At 31.2% G+C, this 21,826-nt stretch overlaps 2 protein-coding genes across 2 annotated transcripts; both read right to left on the reverse strand.

Moving 5' to 3' along the window:
* Window positions 1–847: 847 nt before the first annotated feature.
* On the reverse strand, window positions 848–3,817 carry LOC140830659 (uncharacterized). Its single transcript, XM_073194077.1, is given in 4 exon segments — window positions 848–1,221; window positions 1,572–1,635; window positions 1,637–1,740; window positions 3,336–3,817. Coding segments are annotated over 4 exon segments (657 nt in total). The 5' UTR covers window positions 3,598–3,817; the 3' UTR covers window positions 848–994.
* A 1,123-nt stretch (window positions 3,818–4,940) lies between these two features.
* On the reverse strand, window positions 4,941–7,713 carry LOC140830660 (nucleolar GTP-binding protein 1-like). Its single transcript, XM_073194078.1, is given in 4 exon segments — window positions 4,941–5,047; window positions 5,050–5,533; window positions 5,535–6,998; window positions 7,600–7,713. Coding segments are annotated over 3 exon segments (2,037 nt in total). The 5' UTR covers window positions 6,990–6,998; window positions 7,600–7,713; the 3' UTR covers window positions 4,941–4,949.
* Window positions 7,714–21,826: the final 14,113 nt, after the last annotated feature.

Here is a 21,826-nt window from a genome sequence, read left to right on the forward strand (position 1 = left end):
TCGCTATTTTATGTGTCGAATATCGTTAAACTCGAGCTTAGTTCGATAAAATTGTCGAATTCGATAAGCTTAAAGAACGATCTAAATCTCGAATGAGTTTTTTTACTAAGTCGAGCTCCAGTAGCTTACGAGCTGCTTGATTCGTTTACATCTCTATATTTATTTACACTCCATAATATTTATGTACGTCACTGAATAACTGAAAAAATATCTAAGCACATGAGGTATCATAATTAACCACTATATGAAACATGGTTTAATTTACTATCATAGGTATAACGTGGTGAAAAAAATTTATTAAATTTAATTGTCTGAGAGCGTACTTCACTTTATTTAAACATAATCATGAATCAGTAATCAAATTCATGGTTAACAAGCATCTAAAATTTAATAAATTAAATAAAGTGGGTGGGAGTTAGGCTAAAAGTCACATTTCCAGCCTAATCAACGTTTAATTCACATCACTTCTATCATGATCATACGAATCCCTACGTTCGCCTCATATCAAAAGAAAATCTTTTCACATTTGAGATGGAGATGAATCGAACTTTTGGAGACAGGGAATAAAATGAGTCAAACAATAATAATTAAATCGAAGGACAAAGTTCATCAATAATGTACCCAAATTGGTCCTAATGTTTTTTAATACTACTTTTCTCCTACATCGTGTTTTCCATGTTATATGTTAATTTCTTACTTGGAAATTAATAATAGTGTTTGATATTCCTTTAATCATCACTTTGAATAGAAAATTTGGGTTGATGTTGGAAAAATATGCTGCCTAATTCATAATGGTGATTGATTAAGGAATAAATTATAATTCCCGATTCAGTGATTTGGGCGTTGGTTATTTGTTAAGAAAAGGATATCCAGATTCTGTGCTTGAGTCAAAGCATTGTGTAAATGTATACATTTCAACCTCACTTATAGCTGCCTCATGCTGCCTATTTCATGTTGCTAAACAAGTCCTACAAGTTAGAAGTATGTTTCAGTTTCAAATCCGTCGTTGGCGACTACGCTCGAGCAGTTCTTCCCAATCGATGAAACGCTCCAGCAACTCTGTTTGGTTCAACACCAAACAATCATCGTCCTTCCCAAACCAGTCATACCGTCGTTTGGCAACGTAATCATAAACAACGTCTCTCAAAGGAGTGGGGATGATCATGAGGGAACTCAATGAAGAATAAGGAAATGGCAAGTAAGATAGAACCCTCAAACCAGCTGCAGAGAAATTGGAATTGAGAAATTGTTAGAATAAACTACTCCACCGTGGAGCTATCTGTTTGAAAATAAGTATGAAAACTGACAAATACTTCGATGAAGATAAGACAATACCTTTACGAAAACGACAATAACTACTAATTTAACAATATCGAACAAGAGTGTAAATGGAAGAAGGAGGATTCATTATGCAAACCAAGTAAAAGCAAAACCACAAATCAGCAACAAAAGCAATTAAGCGAGATTTATCTGAACGGGATTTTAATATTCAACAGATTATTTGTCAGCACAAGACATCGTGATCAGTTAATGTTAATGTAGTGTGAGGATCAGTAAAATAAATAAATTACCAGTAGAGCCTTGATGATATAAACCAGGTCCTTCAATAAACAGGATGCGACGAAGAACATCATCTACGATCAACTCCACTCACTCGCATGTAAGGCTCAGCAGCTTTTGATTGTAGGCAACAAAACTTAATTTTCTTATCCTTGTCAGCCCGAATTATCCATTTCACTCCTGCATATTGAAGTATTAATAAGAGGTGAACAGTTCTGAGCAGGAGCGTCCAAGCAAGATAAGAGTAACAATGATAAACAACAAGAGTTACTTGGTGGACCACAACATGTTAACAGTTAACACACAAAAGCAGCAATTGAGTCGTTAAATCTTGAAAATCTTTGTTAAGTGACATTGGAAGAGATTGCATGCATTAGAATCCTTTCAAATTTGCAAGAAACAATGTTTATCACCACCACATAACAAATTTTGGAAGGCATGATTTTGACACCTCGACAGAGTAGTATAAATACATACATTTTAAGGATTTCTAAGGATCAACCACCTAAATTGACTGATCCAAGCATCTTTATACAAAAAATCTATTGCTGATGACAAAGGATCGTAAAGTCATAAGCAAGACAATTAGGCAACAAACACCAACTTCTCACCTTAAAATACATTACCCTTTCTTTCTTTTTTTTTTCGTTTTCCATTTTTCATTTCAATACCAAGGGACCTACATTGGTGACTAACTGGAGATTCCCTTTGAACAATTATCAAATATGTTTGGAAAAAGAAAAACCGACACCTAATAAACATAATTAACTTCGATAGAAAAAATCATCATGTCAGCAAGGCGTGCCATTGACAAAGCATACCTATGCAATATAAATGACCAGTAACAATTGACATAGCAAGATAACATAGTTGGAGCAGCGACCATTTCAGATAGGAGACAACATATAAAGGGAGTCAATCTAGATTACAAAGGATGAAGCACCAATATTGGCGGCAGATTATGGATCATGCTGTAAATAGTATTTTTTTAGTTGATTCCATAATTTCAATCATGTCAGTGCCACAGATCAAATTAATGTACACAACAAGTAACTTGTATCATTTCTATAATTCTCAATGGTTCTTCTCCACTCCTTAATACCATGATATCTCTTCTGCTCATCAGAACTCCATTTTTAAGGAGTAAAACACTCACCCGAATAATGTTCCCGCTATCTACATGCAAAAATTTATCAAGGAGAAAGTAGGCCATATGATATCGGCCAGCTAGATTCCATTGCGAAGTCACTATACTCATTCATCGCCATCTCTTTATAGCTCACAACAATGAAAATGAAACAATGAGCTGAATCCATAGGTAATCTCATCACCAATCAGAAAGTGGAAGAATCTACTAGCAGACCATTATATTTTAATTAATCCCAATGTCCACAGTTCCACGTCTCCAAGAAGATTTGATTGGAATCATCCGGTAGCCCTTTAATCTTTCTCAAGCTCCAATAATACAATCAACTCATTTATCGCACTATAAGCAGTTACGCATCATAACTAATATTAGTATTCTCAGCTCTCATTTTGAATATTTATTCTCAATTCGAATTTATCAGCTCTCTAGACTCTAGTTATCGTTTTCGCTTTCTCAAGCACAAGAAAGTTGAAATTGAACTAATCCTATGCATTCGCATTTCAGAACTGAATAATCCGCCTGGCTCACAGCATTAATTCATGAAAAAAGAACACAGGTAAATGACAGAATAGGAAGATGATATGCGGACTCAAACACGGAAATAATAATAATAAAGTGAGAAGAGTACCACTGTGGCAGAGGTGGCAAACGCCGTCGTACACGACGACGCGTGGCTGCAGCAGAGTAGGCGCCATCTCTACCGCATCCACAACCACCGCAGCATCCGATTCTTCTAGCAACATCGGATCGGCCGGTGAGGACAAAAGCGAATACAGCGAATCCGTGGAATAGAGGCGGCGAATCAACGGCGTCGAAGTCGCACTCCAGCTCTCCCTTCCTACAATAAACGCCGTCAATGCAGCCCGGACGCCTCGCCTGAGCACCGCCATGTCTCTTTCTCAATGTGAAAATCGATCGAGGATAGAGTTAATCTTCAAACGATATCATATTCAGAATGGTAATCGATTGGATTCAATGCTTTTCGATTCTTTTCCCGAAGCTTCAACTCGATCTCGTGATAGAGAGAGTTGATCGACGGTCAGGATCACTTTCGCTGCTGCCTCAACAGAGGGAAACGAATATCCTATGCTTAAAACTGTAGGAAAAGAATTTCTTAATAATAACACATACATACATTATACATACATATACGAATTAAAAATACGTCTCCACACTCAAATAATTAGAATAATTTTTTTTAAAAAAAAATTAAACCCGTTTAGTTTTTTCCTATTTAAATAAACTTAAAAGTAATAATTACCCTCAGAAGATATTTTTCAATGTTTTGTGCTTGGAGATAGATATGCAAAATAATTAGTTCACCAGTTTTTCGAGACGAATTTAAATATATTTCAACTTTTTCCGAACCGGTTCACAAGCTTTTCAGGTCAAACTCGAATATATTTGAACTTTGTTCAAACAAACTCAAAAGTCAAACCTAAATTATATTGTTCGATAGTTGGGAACTTACAAACTTTGATATTTTAACATAATGTGAATATATATTGAATAAATAAATTTGATCATTTTAGATATTTATTTTCAAACAATAGTTCAAATAACGCGAATAAATTTCAAATTTTTCTCAAACTCGAACCCAAACCTTCAATTTTTCATCATATTCAACTTTCAATTCATTAACCCCTATTTGGTACTGCCAATGGTACTACATAGCAACAACATTAGTTGAATTAATGGAACAACCTCCTAATCTGAGCCAGTGAGATTCTAACGATGATGCATAATAGTTGATAACATAAGAATTCAACCGCGTTTTTAAGCATTCATCGAGGCTCACAAGCTTGTTCGGCAGCTCATCTTGCACATATGGTGGTACTTCTCTATCTGGCCACTATAAGTCAACTAGGCAAGAAAAAGGTGCAAAAGACTTGCTGCTACACTGTAACAAATTCATACCAAATTCGTTCATAACACAATTAAAATTCGCTCAAAATGAAAAGCATTATCAAAAATTAAAATTATAATAAAACAAAAACATTTCGAGAGTCGAAGTAGCGACAAAAAGCGGTTTAAACAGACTCCCAGCATATTAAAATCTTCCACAAAATCACTCAGTTGTGTGAAACACCTGACGCACGGGCTTCCGTTTGTGACCTATGAAAAACCAAAATTGGGAAGGCAGTGCATTTAAATATCTATGCATGGTATGAAAAGGAATGGTACACAATACACAGAATAAAATTAGTCTATTGCTTTTTTTTTTGGGATTACCTTTATGTAACTAACGTCTGTCTGTTTTCCCAGTGGAACGCTTGCCGGAGAACAAGTGTTTCGGCTTCAGTGTAGGAATGACTCTATCCGCCTCTCCTTTACGAGCATCTTGTTTCTCTTCTTGACAGACCGTTTAGCCATTTTTATGGCCTTCTGTTTCTGAGCAGTATCTTTGAAACCCTCTCCAGGCACAACTTCACCTGGTGGTCGTGACTTTGACCTAGATCTTGAAAGAGATCTTGACAACCGCATCTTCTTGTTTGGTTGGTTACCATCCACATCCATAGAAACGGCACGATCATTGCCATCTCTATCAAGGGATCTCTCCCTTTTACGACCCCTGGATTTACTCCGGGCACGGTTAACCGCCATGGTGGGATCAAGACCCAAAGATGATAATTGTCTGCCCATTCTTTCAGTTGTAAATTGTTTATCTTTATCAAACTTTCTGGGCACGACTGGTCGGCTCTCAGCAGTGCTCTTTTTGATCCTATGCTGTTGGATAAGCAAACTTTTCTTCTTCCTGATCTCTGCCAGCGCTAATTGTTCTTCAGGGGTCAACTCGGCTCCATCCATCTCAAAATCGTCATCCTGCCCCTAGCCCCTGTTGGACACCTTCTTCTTGCTCCAACTCCTCAAGCCTCATTAATATATCTGGGTCGATAAAGTCGTACACATTGTGCCCATCAAGAATTTCTGGCATAATATCTTCTTTCCACTCATCATCCGCTAAAATATAATGCTTCCTCAAGCTTGCGGAGTATACACCAGCACCTCCATTCTCTTCCTCGAGGTCTTTCTCTAGCTTCTTCCTCTTTTGTTTCTCTGAAGTTGCCTCGGCTTGCTTTCGTCGAGCTTCCAAAACAGCTTCAGGTATACAAGGTGGTCTCTCCTTCTGGTCACGAGGCTTGGGTATGGCGACGTGGAAGCGGTTCAGGCAATCATTTAACTTTTTCGACTTCATTTTCATTTCCACTCTCTGATTCAATAATCTCTCACAAGCTGCATTCTTTACAGCAATTACACCTTCCTCATTCAAAGTGCTCATACTCAAAAGAACACCTTCTTCATCCGTTGGCTCACCACCTTGACCTATTACAGTTTTCATAGCTTCTGCTTTCATCTCCATCACCAACTTCTTATCATCGTCAGAGATCCCTTCAATTGGCTGCAAATCAGTTTTGTTACAGACAATGATCAACGGTTTGTTCATAAATAATGACTTGATGCTGTGAAAAAGAGCTGCTTGCTGTGCAATACTGTATCCACATGAACCAGAAATATCGAGGAAAAACAGAACAGCAGCTCTCAAATGGGCAAGAGCTGTGATGCTGCACATTTCAATGATATTACGATCCTCAAATGGTCGATCCAAAATACCTGGAGTGTCAATCACTTGGTATCTAAGATATTTATAGTCTGTATGACCAACAAACAGTGACTTCGTGGTGAAGGCATATGGCTGTACATCAACATCAGCCCTCGTAATTTTGTTGATGAACGAACTCTTGCCAACATTCGGGTACCCACAGATCAAGACCGTCCTAGTATTTGGATCAATTGAAGGTAGCCTTGCCATGTGTTGTCGTATCTGCTCAAGATAAGCCAAACTAGGCCCAATTCGTTTAATCACGGTACACATACGACCAAGAGCAGCAACCTTCAGTGACTTACATCGATAAAGAGAATCTCCATACTTTAATAATCTAACATAATCCTTTGCAATCTTTCCAATCAAGTTCCTCGCTGTATTAATTTGTCCTAGAGCAAGCTTGTAATGGTCTTTGTTATATAGAACATGGAGAAGATCCCCATAAAAAGGATGTATACCATCAAGCCGAGGGAACTCATCAATAATGGCAGAAAGCTTCTCATGAAAATTCTGTTGCGTGAACTTCACTTTGCGCATGTAAAACCGGCGAAGGCGTGATATGGCATATCCTTTGTGAACTTGTGTTGGTGTTCTTCGTTGAGTTCGAGACAGGATAATATCAACGAATTCTTTCCCCGTGGGGACAACAGTAATCTTCTTGAAATTGTATTGAACCATCTTGCTTTCCTTCACAATATACAGGGAACAGAAAAAAGAACAAAATTAGAACACAGTATACAAATAATCAGCCTACTACATTTTTCATAATAAAAAAAAACAGTAATAACAAGGAAGCAAAAGATACCTCAACAGTATTGGAGATAAAATTATAACGACTAATTATAACTAGAGCCTGCATTTCATGAGTCATGAGACTCATGACTGAATATCGAGGCTTGAAAACAAAACCCAAAGAATATTATTAAAAATTAAACAGAAATGCTTCTAGTTTATGGATCCAAGTTCAATACATACAACTCGGAATCAAACATGTAACACGACACAAAACGAATAAAAACTATCAAATACGGCGAAACCGACTACTAACTAGCTGAATTCCTTGGAAATGATCAAATAGTTGTACAAATCTGTTTCTAATTCTCGTTCACAAGCCCTAATCAATCAAAGTTCATAGATACAATGTTACAGACGGTACCTTAGGCAACAAAAGGAACCACAGAGAAACTTGAAAACGCACGGTTGTTCGGCATTAAGAGGCACACGCTAATTTAAACACAAAATAAAACTAACATAGACTCCAGAAGATATCAACGTTACGAATCCTTACCGAAATACAAGCAATTCAGAAAAATAGGACTTGTAATCGGAGACTGAGCGAGAAGAACCGAGGAAATCTTCGACGGCGGCTCCAGGGTTTTTGCTTGTAGAGGTTTCATACTTATACTTGTCTAAGTGTTCAGGCTTTGGGCTCATATTGAGCAATTTTTATTTTTGGGCCGACCCAGTAAAATAAAAACCCAATAGACATTTCTTCGGGCCCAATCGAAAATTTAATTGATGGGGTAAATTGCATTGATATAATATTACGACACTTTGATCTAAATTTTTTTTTTTTTTACTAACATTGGAATACAACATGATTTAAATTATTAATATAAATTACATCTTGATAACGTCCTAAACACTATTACAAGATTTTTGACGTGGACTTAATGCTCAGCCACCCACTATTTTGAAGATTAACTAAATGGTACAATTTTTTGGTAACCAAAAACTGTGTCAACTCCGCGTATGCCGCAAGTGGTATGTCTGGTGCAATGGTAGTGCCGTTTACCCAACTAATATGATTTTTAAGCTATTGCGTTAATCCAAAAGTTTATACTATATACAACGAAAACAACTGTTAAGAATGGAACTTTGAGCTAACTCAACCCCAAAAGCTAGTTCAAGGGGAGAGGATTGTCTAAGCCCATATACACATAACGGTGGAACCCGAGCTCTGATACCATGTTAAGAATGGAACTTGGACCTAACTCAAACCCAAAAGCTAGCTCAATGGAGAGGATTGTCCAAGCCCATATATACAACATCAAGATTATTTATCCAACCTCTATAGGACAATTAACAACAACAACTGTGATTTTCATCGTTGTAAAAAAAATTTGTAGTTAACAAGGTTTTGACCACTCATCTAGACATTAATTAATTTTGGAATTAATTTTTGGGTTAGCCCAAATTTGTGGAAAACTGGGTTACACTAGGGCCGTAAAAACAAGAAACTAGCCCCGCGTATATGGATTTATATTTCCTTCGAAGTAATGTTTTCGGATTGAACTGGTCTAACCTTAAAATAAGGATTCAAGCATTCAAATCGATTCAATTAGATATTATATCATTTATATCGGAAAAAAATACGATTGCTGAAAGAAAATAACAAATCATTACAATATAGTTAGACACAGAAACTTTAATACTCAATTAAAAGAAGCAGACCGAAAAATATATAATATTGCTATCATACAATCATTTTCTTATTTTATTTGTAATTTAGTTACTTAAAAGTATTATATTTTTTAAAATAGTTATAAATATTACTTATGTGGGGACCCGGACGCTAATCATCTTTTTAATCGTGATTGGGACTAATTAATCAAGTATAATAAACAGGATCTAATTAATTTTTTTTTTTAAATGCGGAAAGTAATGGAATCCAACTCCTATACATATCAGTATAAAAGTATAAATCTGGTAAAATATACAAACATACATACTCAGGTTCAACAACTACTATCAAGTGTTTAAACCCTAGCTCTAGTCCAAGTCCGGTATCACCACTCTAATCTCAGTCTGTCTTCATCTCTGTGACCCTGTACCTGTCCCACCTGTTGTCATGCACACATACAAACAAGACAACAGCCAGATAACTCCGGTGAGATATAAATATCCCAGTATAAACAATGTATTAAATGCAATCATATAAAACATATATAAAAGCATAAACAAACATCGAAGCATGTATCTAATCTGACTACATGAATCAATGACTCGTGATCTAATCTTATCTTATTTCAACTCTAGGGATCCCAATCTAAATTAGACTTTGGTATGCTGTATCGAGTGTGTCTGAGATAGACGTCGATCTACATCTGAAGCTCGTCGATACACCGTAAGTCTAGAGTCTTATCGGTTCTGAGAAAGACTCGGCGGTTCTGCCCTAGCTAGGCTGTCAGCCCTAGACTCGGACTCTGACTCTATTCTAAGTCAATCCATTAACATATCAATCTGATAATCTGCAAATATCTATGCAATAAAATAAAGTATGTGATTTAGGGAAACTCAAGTCAAACCTAACTTGAGTTGTGCAATCCCAACTCAACATTAATTTATACCTTTCTTGCTGTCAATCTGATACAATCGAAGTCTCGATTCAATGTCTGTCAATACTCAATCTGGCAATGACAATACCAATATTCTGTATTAATATTCAAATCAAATCACAACACTTCTGTTTAATCAAATTCTGGCGGTACAACGGTACAATCTGACTACCCCGGTACTACTATATCAGTATATACCAATTCCAATAATTTACAATCAACCACCGTACAAATCTGACATCATATCTCAGTCAATTTCATTCTAAAATTCATAACAATTCCAGATGATATCCGTTTCTTAATCTGACTTCGATTTTATGATGTCTACTATGTCAGGAACACTATATATGAATCGTATCTGATTCTGGACATAGCATAATTTCAAATCTTAACAAAACGTAACAAAACTTACGTCATGTTGAAGCCTGCGTTGCTAGGAACACGGTGCCGTACTCGGATTTAAATTCAGACGGCCGGATTGCTCGCAAATCAAATTGAACCAAAATTCCTCTGAATTTCCGTTTCCTTCTTTTCTGAATGTTGCTTTGCATGTATATATATATATATATATATATATATATATATATATATATATATATCAACGTACATGCATAAGCCAAGTGGCTCAATTTCAGGCTGCATGCCGCGCGCATATGCGCCCTCTACGTCGCGCATATGCGCCGATCCTTCTGGACAGGTCGCGCATATGCGCGACTTATCTCGCGCATATGCGCCGAGATGTTCGGCCGAACATCTTGAGATGTTCGGTTGAACATCTTCGCTTTTAATGTAACGATGCCCGGCTTTTTCATTCAAGTTTGTATAACCTCAATCATGTCAATCAATCAACATCTGATTATAGCAATTAAATCTCGGGCATTACAACTTCAGTACCGAAATATCGAATTTTTCAAAACTCAATATCGATATAATACCAATAATTTCGATATCAATATTATTCCATATCAAAACTTTTATCAAAATATTTATATTTTAAATTGTTTCAATACCGTAACTTCGATATACCAAAATTTTTAATGTTTTTTCACTTTCCTCCGCCCCTATAATTGAATGTGCTTTACTTCAATATCATTGTGAAATATGGAGTTTTCAACACCGTGCATATACCTTCCAGGTTATATATAAATATTGAAAAATCTTAATGTTAAGTGTTGTTTGGTAGAGCGATCGAACATTGATACTTGAGCTGTTGTGCGGTTTAAAAGATTTGAGTTGCATCCAGGGACGGATCTAGGAATAAGAGTTGGGGTGGGCTTGAACTCAATATGATAAGTTATATATTATTAAAAAAAAAGTACATTATATCATTCAACGACGTTGTGCCTTACGGGATTTTAAAACATAAAATTCATCAATAATAGAATTTACATCAATATGTTTAGCTAAATCTCGTTCAATATAGAGTGTCAAACAATCGGCAAGAAAGTCATCCTCCATTTTATTGCGAAGTGCCGTCTTCACATGCTTCATTGCTGAAAAAGCCCGTTCAATAGTGGCAGTAGACACAGATAATGTCAAAACAAGATGAATCAATCTAGTCAACATAACATAAACACTTGACCGTCCACTCTCGGTCAATTGCTGACACAACTCAACAAGTGTAGAAACCTTTAAATTCTGCATCACATCGAGTTTATAAATGTATCAATTCATACTTCAAAACAACAATTACTTGATCTGTGAAATCTCCAGGATAAAACTTCTTCGCAAGCTTGCAAATATCATCACTGTTAAATGAGTCAATTGAATTTTTAGGATCTAAAGCTATACTAAGAGAAAGAAGTTTCACCGATGACTCATTGAACCGAGTATTTAACTCCATCAAAATGAAATCTATTGCTGCATTAAAAACATCAAAGTGGTAATGATGTTCTATTGAATAAACCGTCGCTAATTAAAACCGCTGATCCACCTTTTTTTATTTTTTAATAATTTAGCGACGGTTTTAGCAATAACCGTCGCTAATATTTGCGACGGTTTTTGATAAAACTGTCGCCGATCCACATCGGCGACAGGTTTACTAAAACTGTCGCAAAAGTAGCAACGGTTATCCAAAAACCGTCGCTAAAACCGTCGCTAAATAAAAAAAATGGGCTGGGCTACAGCCCAGTATAGCCCTAGCGTAGATCCGTCTCTGGTTGCATCATTACCACCAGCTATAGCTTTTGGTAAAGCGAAAAACACTCGGTCTTATAATTGGTATCAGAGCAAAAGTTACGGGTTCGATTCCCATTGAATGCAAGAAGTGTAATTATTGAGAGAGATTGTTGGGTGCAATAATTGTCCCAGCTTGGTAGAGCGATCGAACCGTAGTGTTTGAACTGATGTGCGGTTTAAAATATTTGAGTTGCACCATTACAACCAGCTATAGTTTTTGGTAAAGCTGTAAGCGTTCGGTCCTACACTTAATACAATTAGGATGAATTTTTTAATCGTCATATGATATTTATAAGGTGTAATTAAGGATCAATAACATTATATATAAGACTTTAGTACAAATAAAAACATTATCCTAAAGTCTTCGTTTTTTTCCCTTTTCCTGAGAAATGAATATTCAATCACCGTAACTTTATAATAAGCAAAATGTCATTTTCTATGTTACCTCATAATTCAACATTTAATATGATAGTCATTATCTTAGCACGAACTGTAGACTTATACCACTGAACACCACCTCCAAGTTTCATTGATTTGATGTTTCAACTTGCTCTAGACATAGTTACTACTAAAATATGTATTCGTTTACTTTTGAAAATATAAAAAAATAATTAAATGTTTATATTGATTACGACATTTCATTAAATTGTTATTTGGTTTTTGGGTTTTCTATAATTTGTAAAATTAATTGAATGTTTTATAATCAATTTAGTTGATTTTTATTTTAGGTAATTACTCAAACACTCAAATTTACTAATTTTAGTTATTCATTACATGTACTAACCAAAGTTCTAAAAAGCTTGAAGCGTCCCGAAGCGTGGATGTCGAGCTCCAAATTTTTCAAGGTTAAGCGAGATTAGCACAGACTTAAGCGTGAAAAAACGTTTTTTTATCTTTAGTATAATTGTAATCATTTCAAACCAATAAATAGATAAAATAATACATAGATATAATAAATTTAAGTCTGATGCATTAATTCTCATATTTATAAAAGCATAAAAATCTCAAAATTACAATCTTTATTTGTTTTTGCAACTATATCACATTAAAAAATACTAAATATTTGTCAAATCATTATCAGATATGCTTAATTATAATTAAATTTAAAAAATATACATCTAAATTATAAACCTAATTTATTATTTTAAAATAAAAAACATATTTTCAAAATAAAAAATTTAAAATAAATAAATACGATTAATTGTACTTAAGCACACTTAATTAATTAAACGTCTTAATTACGTTTAATTCGATCAAACTATAGTTTAACTGCTTTTTTTCGCTTTTCTCTAAAACATGACGTTTTTGTCGAACTTCAAGCTTAAACGGACTTTTTAGAACACTGATAATAACACTCTGTGTATCACGCGTATGATATACTAGCAACCGTAATAAAAATAATAGTATTTGCTCTGAATTTTGATTGAGTGTTATCAATTTGAGGGCCAACAAATAGTAATAATAGTAAAACATTATAATTATGGGTGATATATATTGATGAAAAAAGAAAGAGTCACAGGGAGCTGAATTATTTATTGTCTTGAAATTATAATTTATTTAGTATGTTACACACTAGTGTTCTAGTACTCCAAAAATTTGTCCTAAAATTACAGCTATAAAACAAAAAATGGGAAAATCATTTTCTTTCTTTTTGAAATTATGGATGAATAATATTGAGTGAAAAATTTTAAACCACATATTCTAGAGTTAATGCACTGACCTCCCAACCGTACAAGTGGATTGTACACAGTATTAAAGCATCGCCAGTTTTGCTTGGAGAAAATAAATAATTTAAGCCTAAAGGTTAAAAACAATAAAAATTAATATTGAATATTGAAACATATAAAATAATATAATGACCTACAATCTTGATGGATATAATTAAAATACGAATTTCGCATGCAAAAAATATGTAACCTTTTATTATATCTCTATTTGTTTAGGTGTTAATTACAAATTACTCAAGTTAAGGAAAAAATTTAAACATGAAATTTGAATTATATTATAACAACAACGGTAATTTATGGTAAATTAGTAAATATATTTTTACAATTGATATCAAAATTAATATCGCATATTTGATTATGATCATATGTGCGTGCACGTGTATTTATTGCAATAATTACAATTATTGAAAGAAAAATTGTTGTGGTCAATGATTGTCTTTATTGATAAAGTAATCGAAACATGTCGTTTGAACTGTTGTACAATTGAAAAGATTTTATTTGTACAAATAACTACTAATTGGTAAAATAATCAAAGCTTGATTCTAGAACGTAGGTTTTTTTTTATTCAATAACTTAAAATACGAAACATTTAAGAAATTTTATATTCCAACTATTATCATTATTATTTATTATTTCTCATATTAATAGTAAAAATAAAATAAAAAATAAGTGGTCCAAACACATACATTTTTTTTTCAAAAACTAAACAACACGTATTTAAATAAATAAAGAATTTTTAAAATATTACAAATAATACATTTTTTTGAAAGATAAATCACCTAATATTTTATAAATAAAGATTTTTTTGGAAAAAAATTTGTTGACCGATTCATCATAAGGTGATCTAACTTTCAAATTATTGAACTTGAGTTTCAAGATTTATTTTTGGTATATTGTCTCAACTTTCAAGTCCCATATATATATATATATATATATATATATATATATATATATATATATATATATATGTGTGTGTGTGTGTGTGTGTGTGAGTGTGTGTGTGTGTATAGAAATGAATGTGGGTATGCCATTGGACAACTTTTAAATGGACCAATGAGAATAAATGGACTCAACATACTCATCCTCCCGAACAGGACAGAAACATTTTTGAATGCTTAAAAGTCAAGCATGGTGGCCATGCATCAAAGAAATACAATAAATTCAGCCCTAAAAATTTTAATGAAGCATTGATTTTTAAAAGATTTGATGTCCGAAGATAAAGGAAAAATCCTCTGAATCTTTTTTGTCCAATTCTGACAGTAAGTTTCAATATCATTTCATTTTGCAGTAAACGTTCAAACTGTGTATGCTTAAATTGGGGAGGAACATAGATTTGCATTAATTTTTTTGATCTGACATGACAAAATATAAATAAATAGACAATCGCGCATGCCAAGTGAAATTCCTCGGTTTTACTAGAAATAAATAATATATGAAATATAATTAATTAAGTCGATTGCTTCAAATTTAATTTTACTACTATGAAAATACAGATTTATTACAACATCTTTTCCAAGGTTAATGAATAAACAAAACATATTTTTATGTATCCTAATATACTATATATATTCATCTACAAAAACTCACATGAAGCGATCTTGCGAATCAATTTTGTGAAACATATTTCTAAACAACCCTACCATCTCGTGAAAAATTATTAGTTTTTATGTTAAAAATATTATTTTTCAATATAGATATGAATCAGATCAATCGGTCGTATATATCGGTGTTCAAATCTATACATTTTCGAGGAGGAACGATAAGATATCATAAATATATAAACAGTATATATATAAATAAATATTATGAATGATAAGGTGTTGTGACATATAAATAAATATGTGTATATTATAAATATAAATTATCGTTACTTTGATGCTACAAAACAAACTTGTACAGTATATTATTTTAATAGAAAAAATGGTTGGAATAATACATGCCAAAGGTGAGTCCATGTGTTGGCAGGCATTCGGCTAGAGGTATGCGCATATTTTATATCCACAATATACGTAATAATAAAGATCTTTAAACTATATAATAATTATTATTTATATCCACAATATACGTAATAATAAAGATCTTTAAACTATATAATAATTATTATTTAGAATTTAATTGGTCAAATCATGTCCACGCTCCAAGAAAAAGCTGAATCGATGGGTTTGGATTCCCGAAGGACGATGGTGAGTTTTTTAATTAATTATTATGTTCTTAACATAATATATATATATATATATATATATATATACCCCTTCGACCAGCTGTTTAGTCGAGAAATGACGTTTATGAGTGATTTTTTTTTTTTTAATGAATGTATGTTTTTAAGATAGGTCCCGGTAAAATCATTTGTTGTTTAATTTTTTTGGTATATCTTTGTAAATTTTTTTATGTTTTAAAAAAATTCCATAAATAAAAATTATATTCTAAAATTTAAATACCTCATTTTCTTAGCTGAGTTTATTTGAATATGGTATATCGGTTGGAAACTTTGCGTAGCTGTATGTCTTGAGGTTATATGTTTTGAAGAACAAGTGCGATAGGTCTAACAATTGCACATATCATAATCAATTGGATTTCCAAGCGTAAGATGAAACATATATATATATATATATAAATATATATATATATATATATTGTGAATATTTAATTTGTTGATTGTTCCATTAAGGAAAAAACATGGAGATATTTCAAGGCTCATTTGAGTCGTCGGAAGATCGAACGTTTAATATTTTATTAAATTTATAATTAATTAATATTGATAATTTAATTATTTTTGCATGAGTGTGGTGGTTGGGAGGGATAGTAATGAATATGTTTACAGCTTACTTCCTATGATGTTTATGTCTGTGGTGGGGTCATGATTAGAAAATATTTAAAGATTGACTCGGTCCCAAATTAAATACTAATAGGTGTGAATGTTCGATTAAAATCGAATATAATTTTTTTTCGACAAATCGAACTGAACAAAATTTTATACGAAATTGAACAAACAAAACCCTAAAAAATCGGTTATTTCGATTGATAATTAAATTAACCGAACTCTTAGATTTTGTTTTTTTCATAATAAAATTTTGATTAAAAAATGTATAAGATCTAACGTTTACAGCTTTACCAAAATTTATAGTCAGTAGTAATTGTGCAATTCAAATAATTTAAATTATATAGCAGCTCAAATACTATATTTTGATTGCTCTACCCAACAAGATAATTATTTTACTCAACAAAATTTAATATTAAAATCGAATTAAATAAATTTATATTTATTATTATATATATATATATATATATATATATATATATATATATATATATATATATTTTTAGGTCTAGTTCTATTGTCCAATAAAATTTTATTAAAAATTTATAATATTTAAATACTCATAAACTTTATTACAAAATTGAATAATATTTTTTTATATATATAAATGTTCGGCTTATTTGGTTAATCGATGTTTTAAAAAACTGAAGTCGAACTTCCAAATAAATCGAACCAATTTCTCACATTAATTCAATTTGGTCGAAATCGTTTTTTTACTCACCCTTTACTGAATTGATATTTGCCATTATTTTTAATCCAAAATGGATATTTCAATTTTTTTGACTCTTAGGAGCCATTCTTGTCAAAGACCAAAGCGAGTTCACATCATTTTTTTAAGTTAGTTAAAAAAACTAATACATAAATTTAGACAAATAAAAATAATATGGACATTAATAGGAAACAAAAAACTTGGTACATTATTCAAACTATTATGCTCGAATTTCAAATCATCGATAAATTATAGAATAAAAAATATAATATATGATTCAGATTGAAATTTTGTATAATTTGAAAGGTTATTTACTTTATTTTCAAAAAATCAATACTTATAATTATAACACTAATTCATACCAAAAAGCTAAAATTCTATAAAAAATTTAGTATTAATATAAATAAAATAGATAGTAACTGGATAAAAATATTATCATGCAGTTAGCTCAATTTAATATATTTATGTGTTAATATAAAATGTTCTAAAAATATATTTAGAACTTAAACCTAATTTTAAGAATTAACTTATACTAAGTCCTAAATATTTAATTATATGTATTTGTAGAAGACCATTTAAAAAAATCATCTAGTTAAAAAATTCTTCATGTTTACATGAACTAGTATTTCACCCGTGCGTGAACGGAGTGTTATTTTATATAATTAATTATTCAATTAGTAATTATTATTGTTTGAATAATGATTTAAAATTATTGATTTAATATAATGAATATATTTAAATTTTAAATATTATTATCGAAAATTATTATATCAAAATATTAATATCATTTGAAATAACGCTCAAATGATGATAACAATATTTTGTCATTAAATTGACTTATTATCTTGGTTAAGTGGAACTGTTATAAATAAAAAGATATAAAAATATTTTTAAAAAATTATATTATTTTGTTTATCAAAATTTTATAGAATAAATAAACGTTTTTTAAAAATTCAAAATTTGTTTTTTCATTTATTATATAAATAAAATTTGATTAAAAAAGTAATTATTATTTGGACATGTTAAAAAATTATATTAAAATTCATATTTTAAAGTTCAATACAAAACAATAATAACAACAATTTACTGACATTCTTTTAAAAAAATTGAAAAACATAATATTATATAAAAGATTTTATATTTTATGTAGTATGATAGAGAATAATAAACATAAATTCTATAAAAGTAACACATAAATTAAAACTATAATCGAAATTAAATAGGATGATATAATCAATACAAATACTTAAATGTAGTTTATAATTTTTAAAAAAAACATCAAATTTAAGTTTTAATTTTAAAAAATAATTTGCAAACAATTCACATTTAATTACTTATTTATTTTCTATTTGTTTCAAATATTAATGTAGTATGTGAATACATTAATAATGATATTTTTTATAACATATTCTTTTTGACGAAAAACTTTCCATATATGAAAAAAACTTTATTTGTATATATGTGTGCGTGCGTGTGAACTATATAAAATAAAGAAAATATAAATAATACTCTTAAATCAAAAAATACAATGTCTGGAAAAAACATTAATAATAAAATTTTGATAATGAAAAATACATTTTAAACTTGGAATTTCTGTAGTATCCATATGCTGGTAGATCGGAACTAATCAGAGTCTAAGTGCTAAATGTATTTTTGAATGATTTAAAAATAGTTTATATTTTCAATTGAGTTCAGTTTCAATTTGAATAAAGAACATAAAAAACAAATAATTCATATATCACATTTAAATTGATATAAAAATGAATTAAATTCAAATTTAAACTAATAAAAGAATTGATATAATTAATTCAAACAATAATTGAAGTTTATATTTTCAAATTCAGTTCACATTTATATTTTTTAAAAAAGAAAATATATCATTCTTTATTACAAAAATATTAATAAAAATGGCAAAAATTAATTGTTTTCAATCCTTTATTGCAGTACACCTATGTCTAATTCTTCTAAACTCTCCAGAGATCTTAGAGAGATCCAAAAGATGAGGCAAAACTATGACAATCAGCTATACTATGTACCACATAAAATTGAAGAAATACTTGAAAAACAAGAAAAAACTATTAGAGCATTAAAAGATATTCAAATAAGAATCCAAACTGTAGAACAACAAAAAGTTATCGAGAATTTTTATGCAGGACATGTAGAAAAGTTCTTTGGAAAGCTTGGCCTAAAAAACAGAAATCATCATCTAATGTATAAAGTTTCCAAAAAAGAAATGGTAAGCCCAATGGAACTGACTGGAAACCGGATGGAGATGCAATTTATTCCTTCTGAAAAAATTAACGAGGAATTACAAAAAAAAAAAAAGATATAAGTAGCACGAACCATGTCTTGGATTCATATCGAAGCAATCCAGATTACGATAAAAGGTACTTTCAAAGAAGAAATAAATTATCCGATTGACAAAGCTTTTCGATAATATGAAAACTTAGACCACCGAAAGGATGAGAAATAAATCAAAGGCATATTTTATATTACAAGACAGAGAAATCAATTTCATTGTAATACTATATACTATTTGGAACAACATATGATATAAACTTACCAACGAATGATCAATACTGGGGAATTGGAAGTTCATATTAAAGAAATCTCAGAAAAAGAACTAGATCAGTTGGTCCTTGAGCTAGAGTTTCTCAAAGAACACAAACCTTGGAAATTTCTAGAGAATGAAATTGAATTCATGGCAGATGATAGAATGTGAAAAATCCAATAACCTCGAGCTCATTCTCGGTATATATCTCAGCAGGGATGTTATATGAACAATATAAGACATTTGCTGCTTATATTGATTTCGGAGCTGGAATATGTATGACAAAAAGAGGAGTTTTTTCAAAAGAATTGGAAAAAGAATTATCTTAGATTGCTCGAGGAAATTTCTCCAAGCGAATATTAATCTTATTAAAGGGATTATGATGACATAAATATTAATCAGATATACTGGACAAACACTTTGGTACGATGTGAAAAAGCCATCAATTTATTTTCATGATACAGAAGCAGAAACTCTACTAAGAAATAATTTATTACAAATGTTTAAATCTTATACACAAGAAAATGAGACTAGAAAATCAGTGTTCACAACACCATGTGATCACAAAAGTTATAGTCTAGAGACTAAAAGGGCATTTTACAGAAAATTATCAATCCAGTTTCGCAAAAAGCGTGTTGATGAAGGAAAACTTCTGAATTCAAAAATAAATGATTCTAGACTGTTTGGAGAAACAATGCTTCAATTAAGAGCATATCAAAACCTCCAACAAGAAGAAATAAAATTCCTTAAAATATCATTACACCAGAAGTATGTACAATTTTAATCAAAAGTATCTCTAGAAGATGTAAAAAAAATGATAAAAGAAAACTACAATGAAAATCTCTTGGCATGACAGGACATAAACCAACTCAGAGTCAGCATTAAATATAAGGAAGACAAGGAGTATGAGTTCGTCAGATGCATGCCTATCCCAATGTACATAATAGATCCAAAGGATATGCAGATTATTATCAATGAACATTTAAACCCTGGTATAATAAAAAAAACAATATCCGCATATAGCAGTCCAGATCATGTTCTCTAAATTCAATTATAAATCCAAATTATATCAAATTGACATAAGAAAGAAAGAAAGAAATTCACAGCTTTCTCCACACACAAAGTCATTATATTTGGGAATTATTACCATTTTGATGACTAATTCGCCCCAGATATTTAAAAGAAAGATGGATAATCTATTTAAACATTATTTTAAATTTATGTTTGTTTATATTGATGATGTTTATCTAAAAGTATGGATGAACATTTTATATATTTAGAGATTTTCTCTAAGCTTTGTAAAAAAAAGACTACTCTTATTAGAAAAGACAGTCATTACAGCAAGAAAAATTGAACTTCTGTTCATAGGAATCGACGAGTCGGAATAATTATGCAAGAACACATTGTGGAATGTACAAAATTAATTGAACTTCTGGGAATAGAAATCGACGAGTCGGAATAATTATGTAAGAACACATTGTGGAAAATGTGCAAAATTTTTCAAAAAAACTCAAAGACAATAAACAACTTCAAAGTTTTTAAGAGTTGTTAACTTTGCTGTAATGTTCGTAAAAAATATAGCAAAACAAATAAATTTGTTCAGTTCATTACAAAAGAAGGATGTAAGATTCCTATGAACAGAAGAACACACAAAATGATTAAGAAAATTACAATGGAATATTATTAGATGCAGAAGTGTAAGATGGAATATCAACGAAAATGAATTTTAAGCAGTAAAAATGGCTTTTGAAAATGACCATTATTTTTATTTGCAATGAAATTTACCTTAAAGGTTGATAATACATATGTAAAATACATCTTGAAAAAATAAAATTGTCTAAACCCGAGAAAGCTAGATTATTGAGATGACAGGATTTGTGTCTCATTTATAATTTTGTTATTATTATTATTATTATTATTATTATTATTATTATTAAATCTCATTAAAATATATTTGGATTTCTTAACAAGAGATGAACAGAGTTAATGTCGAAACCATCGTGAAAACGCAAAGACATTTGAGGGAACACATTGAAATGCTTCAAACCGAAAGTTTGCCCCAAATGCAAAAGTTGTTGGTAGGCTACAACAAGTAGATAAAACACTGTCTCTGATCGAATAACAGGTTGTTCAAATGCTTATACTTAGCTATGGTCTGTATTGCAAAAGCTGATCCTACAGGTATTTGAGAAGC

Source organism: Primulina eburnea, chromosome 4, assembly GCF_022965805.1.
Source record: "Primulina eburnea isolate SZY01 chromosome 4, ASM2296580v1, whole genome shotgun sequence".
Taxonomy (NCBI): domain Eukaryota; kingdom Viridiplantae; phylum Streptophyta; class Magnoliopsida; order Lamiales; family Gesneriaceae; genus Primulina; species Primulina eburnea.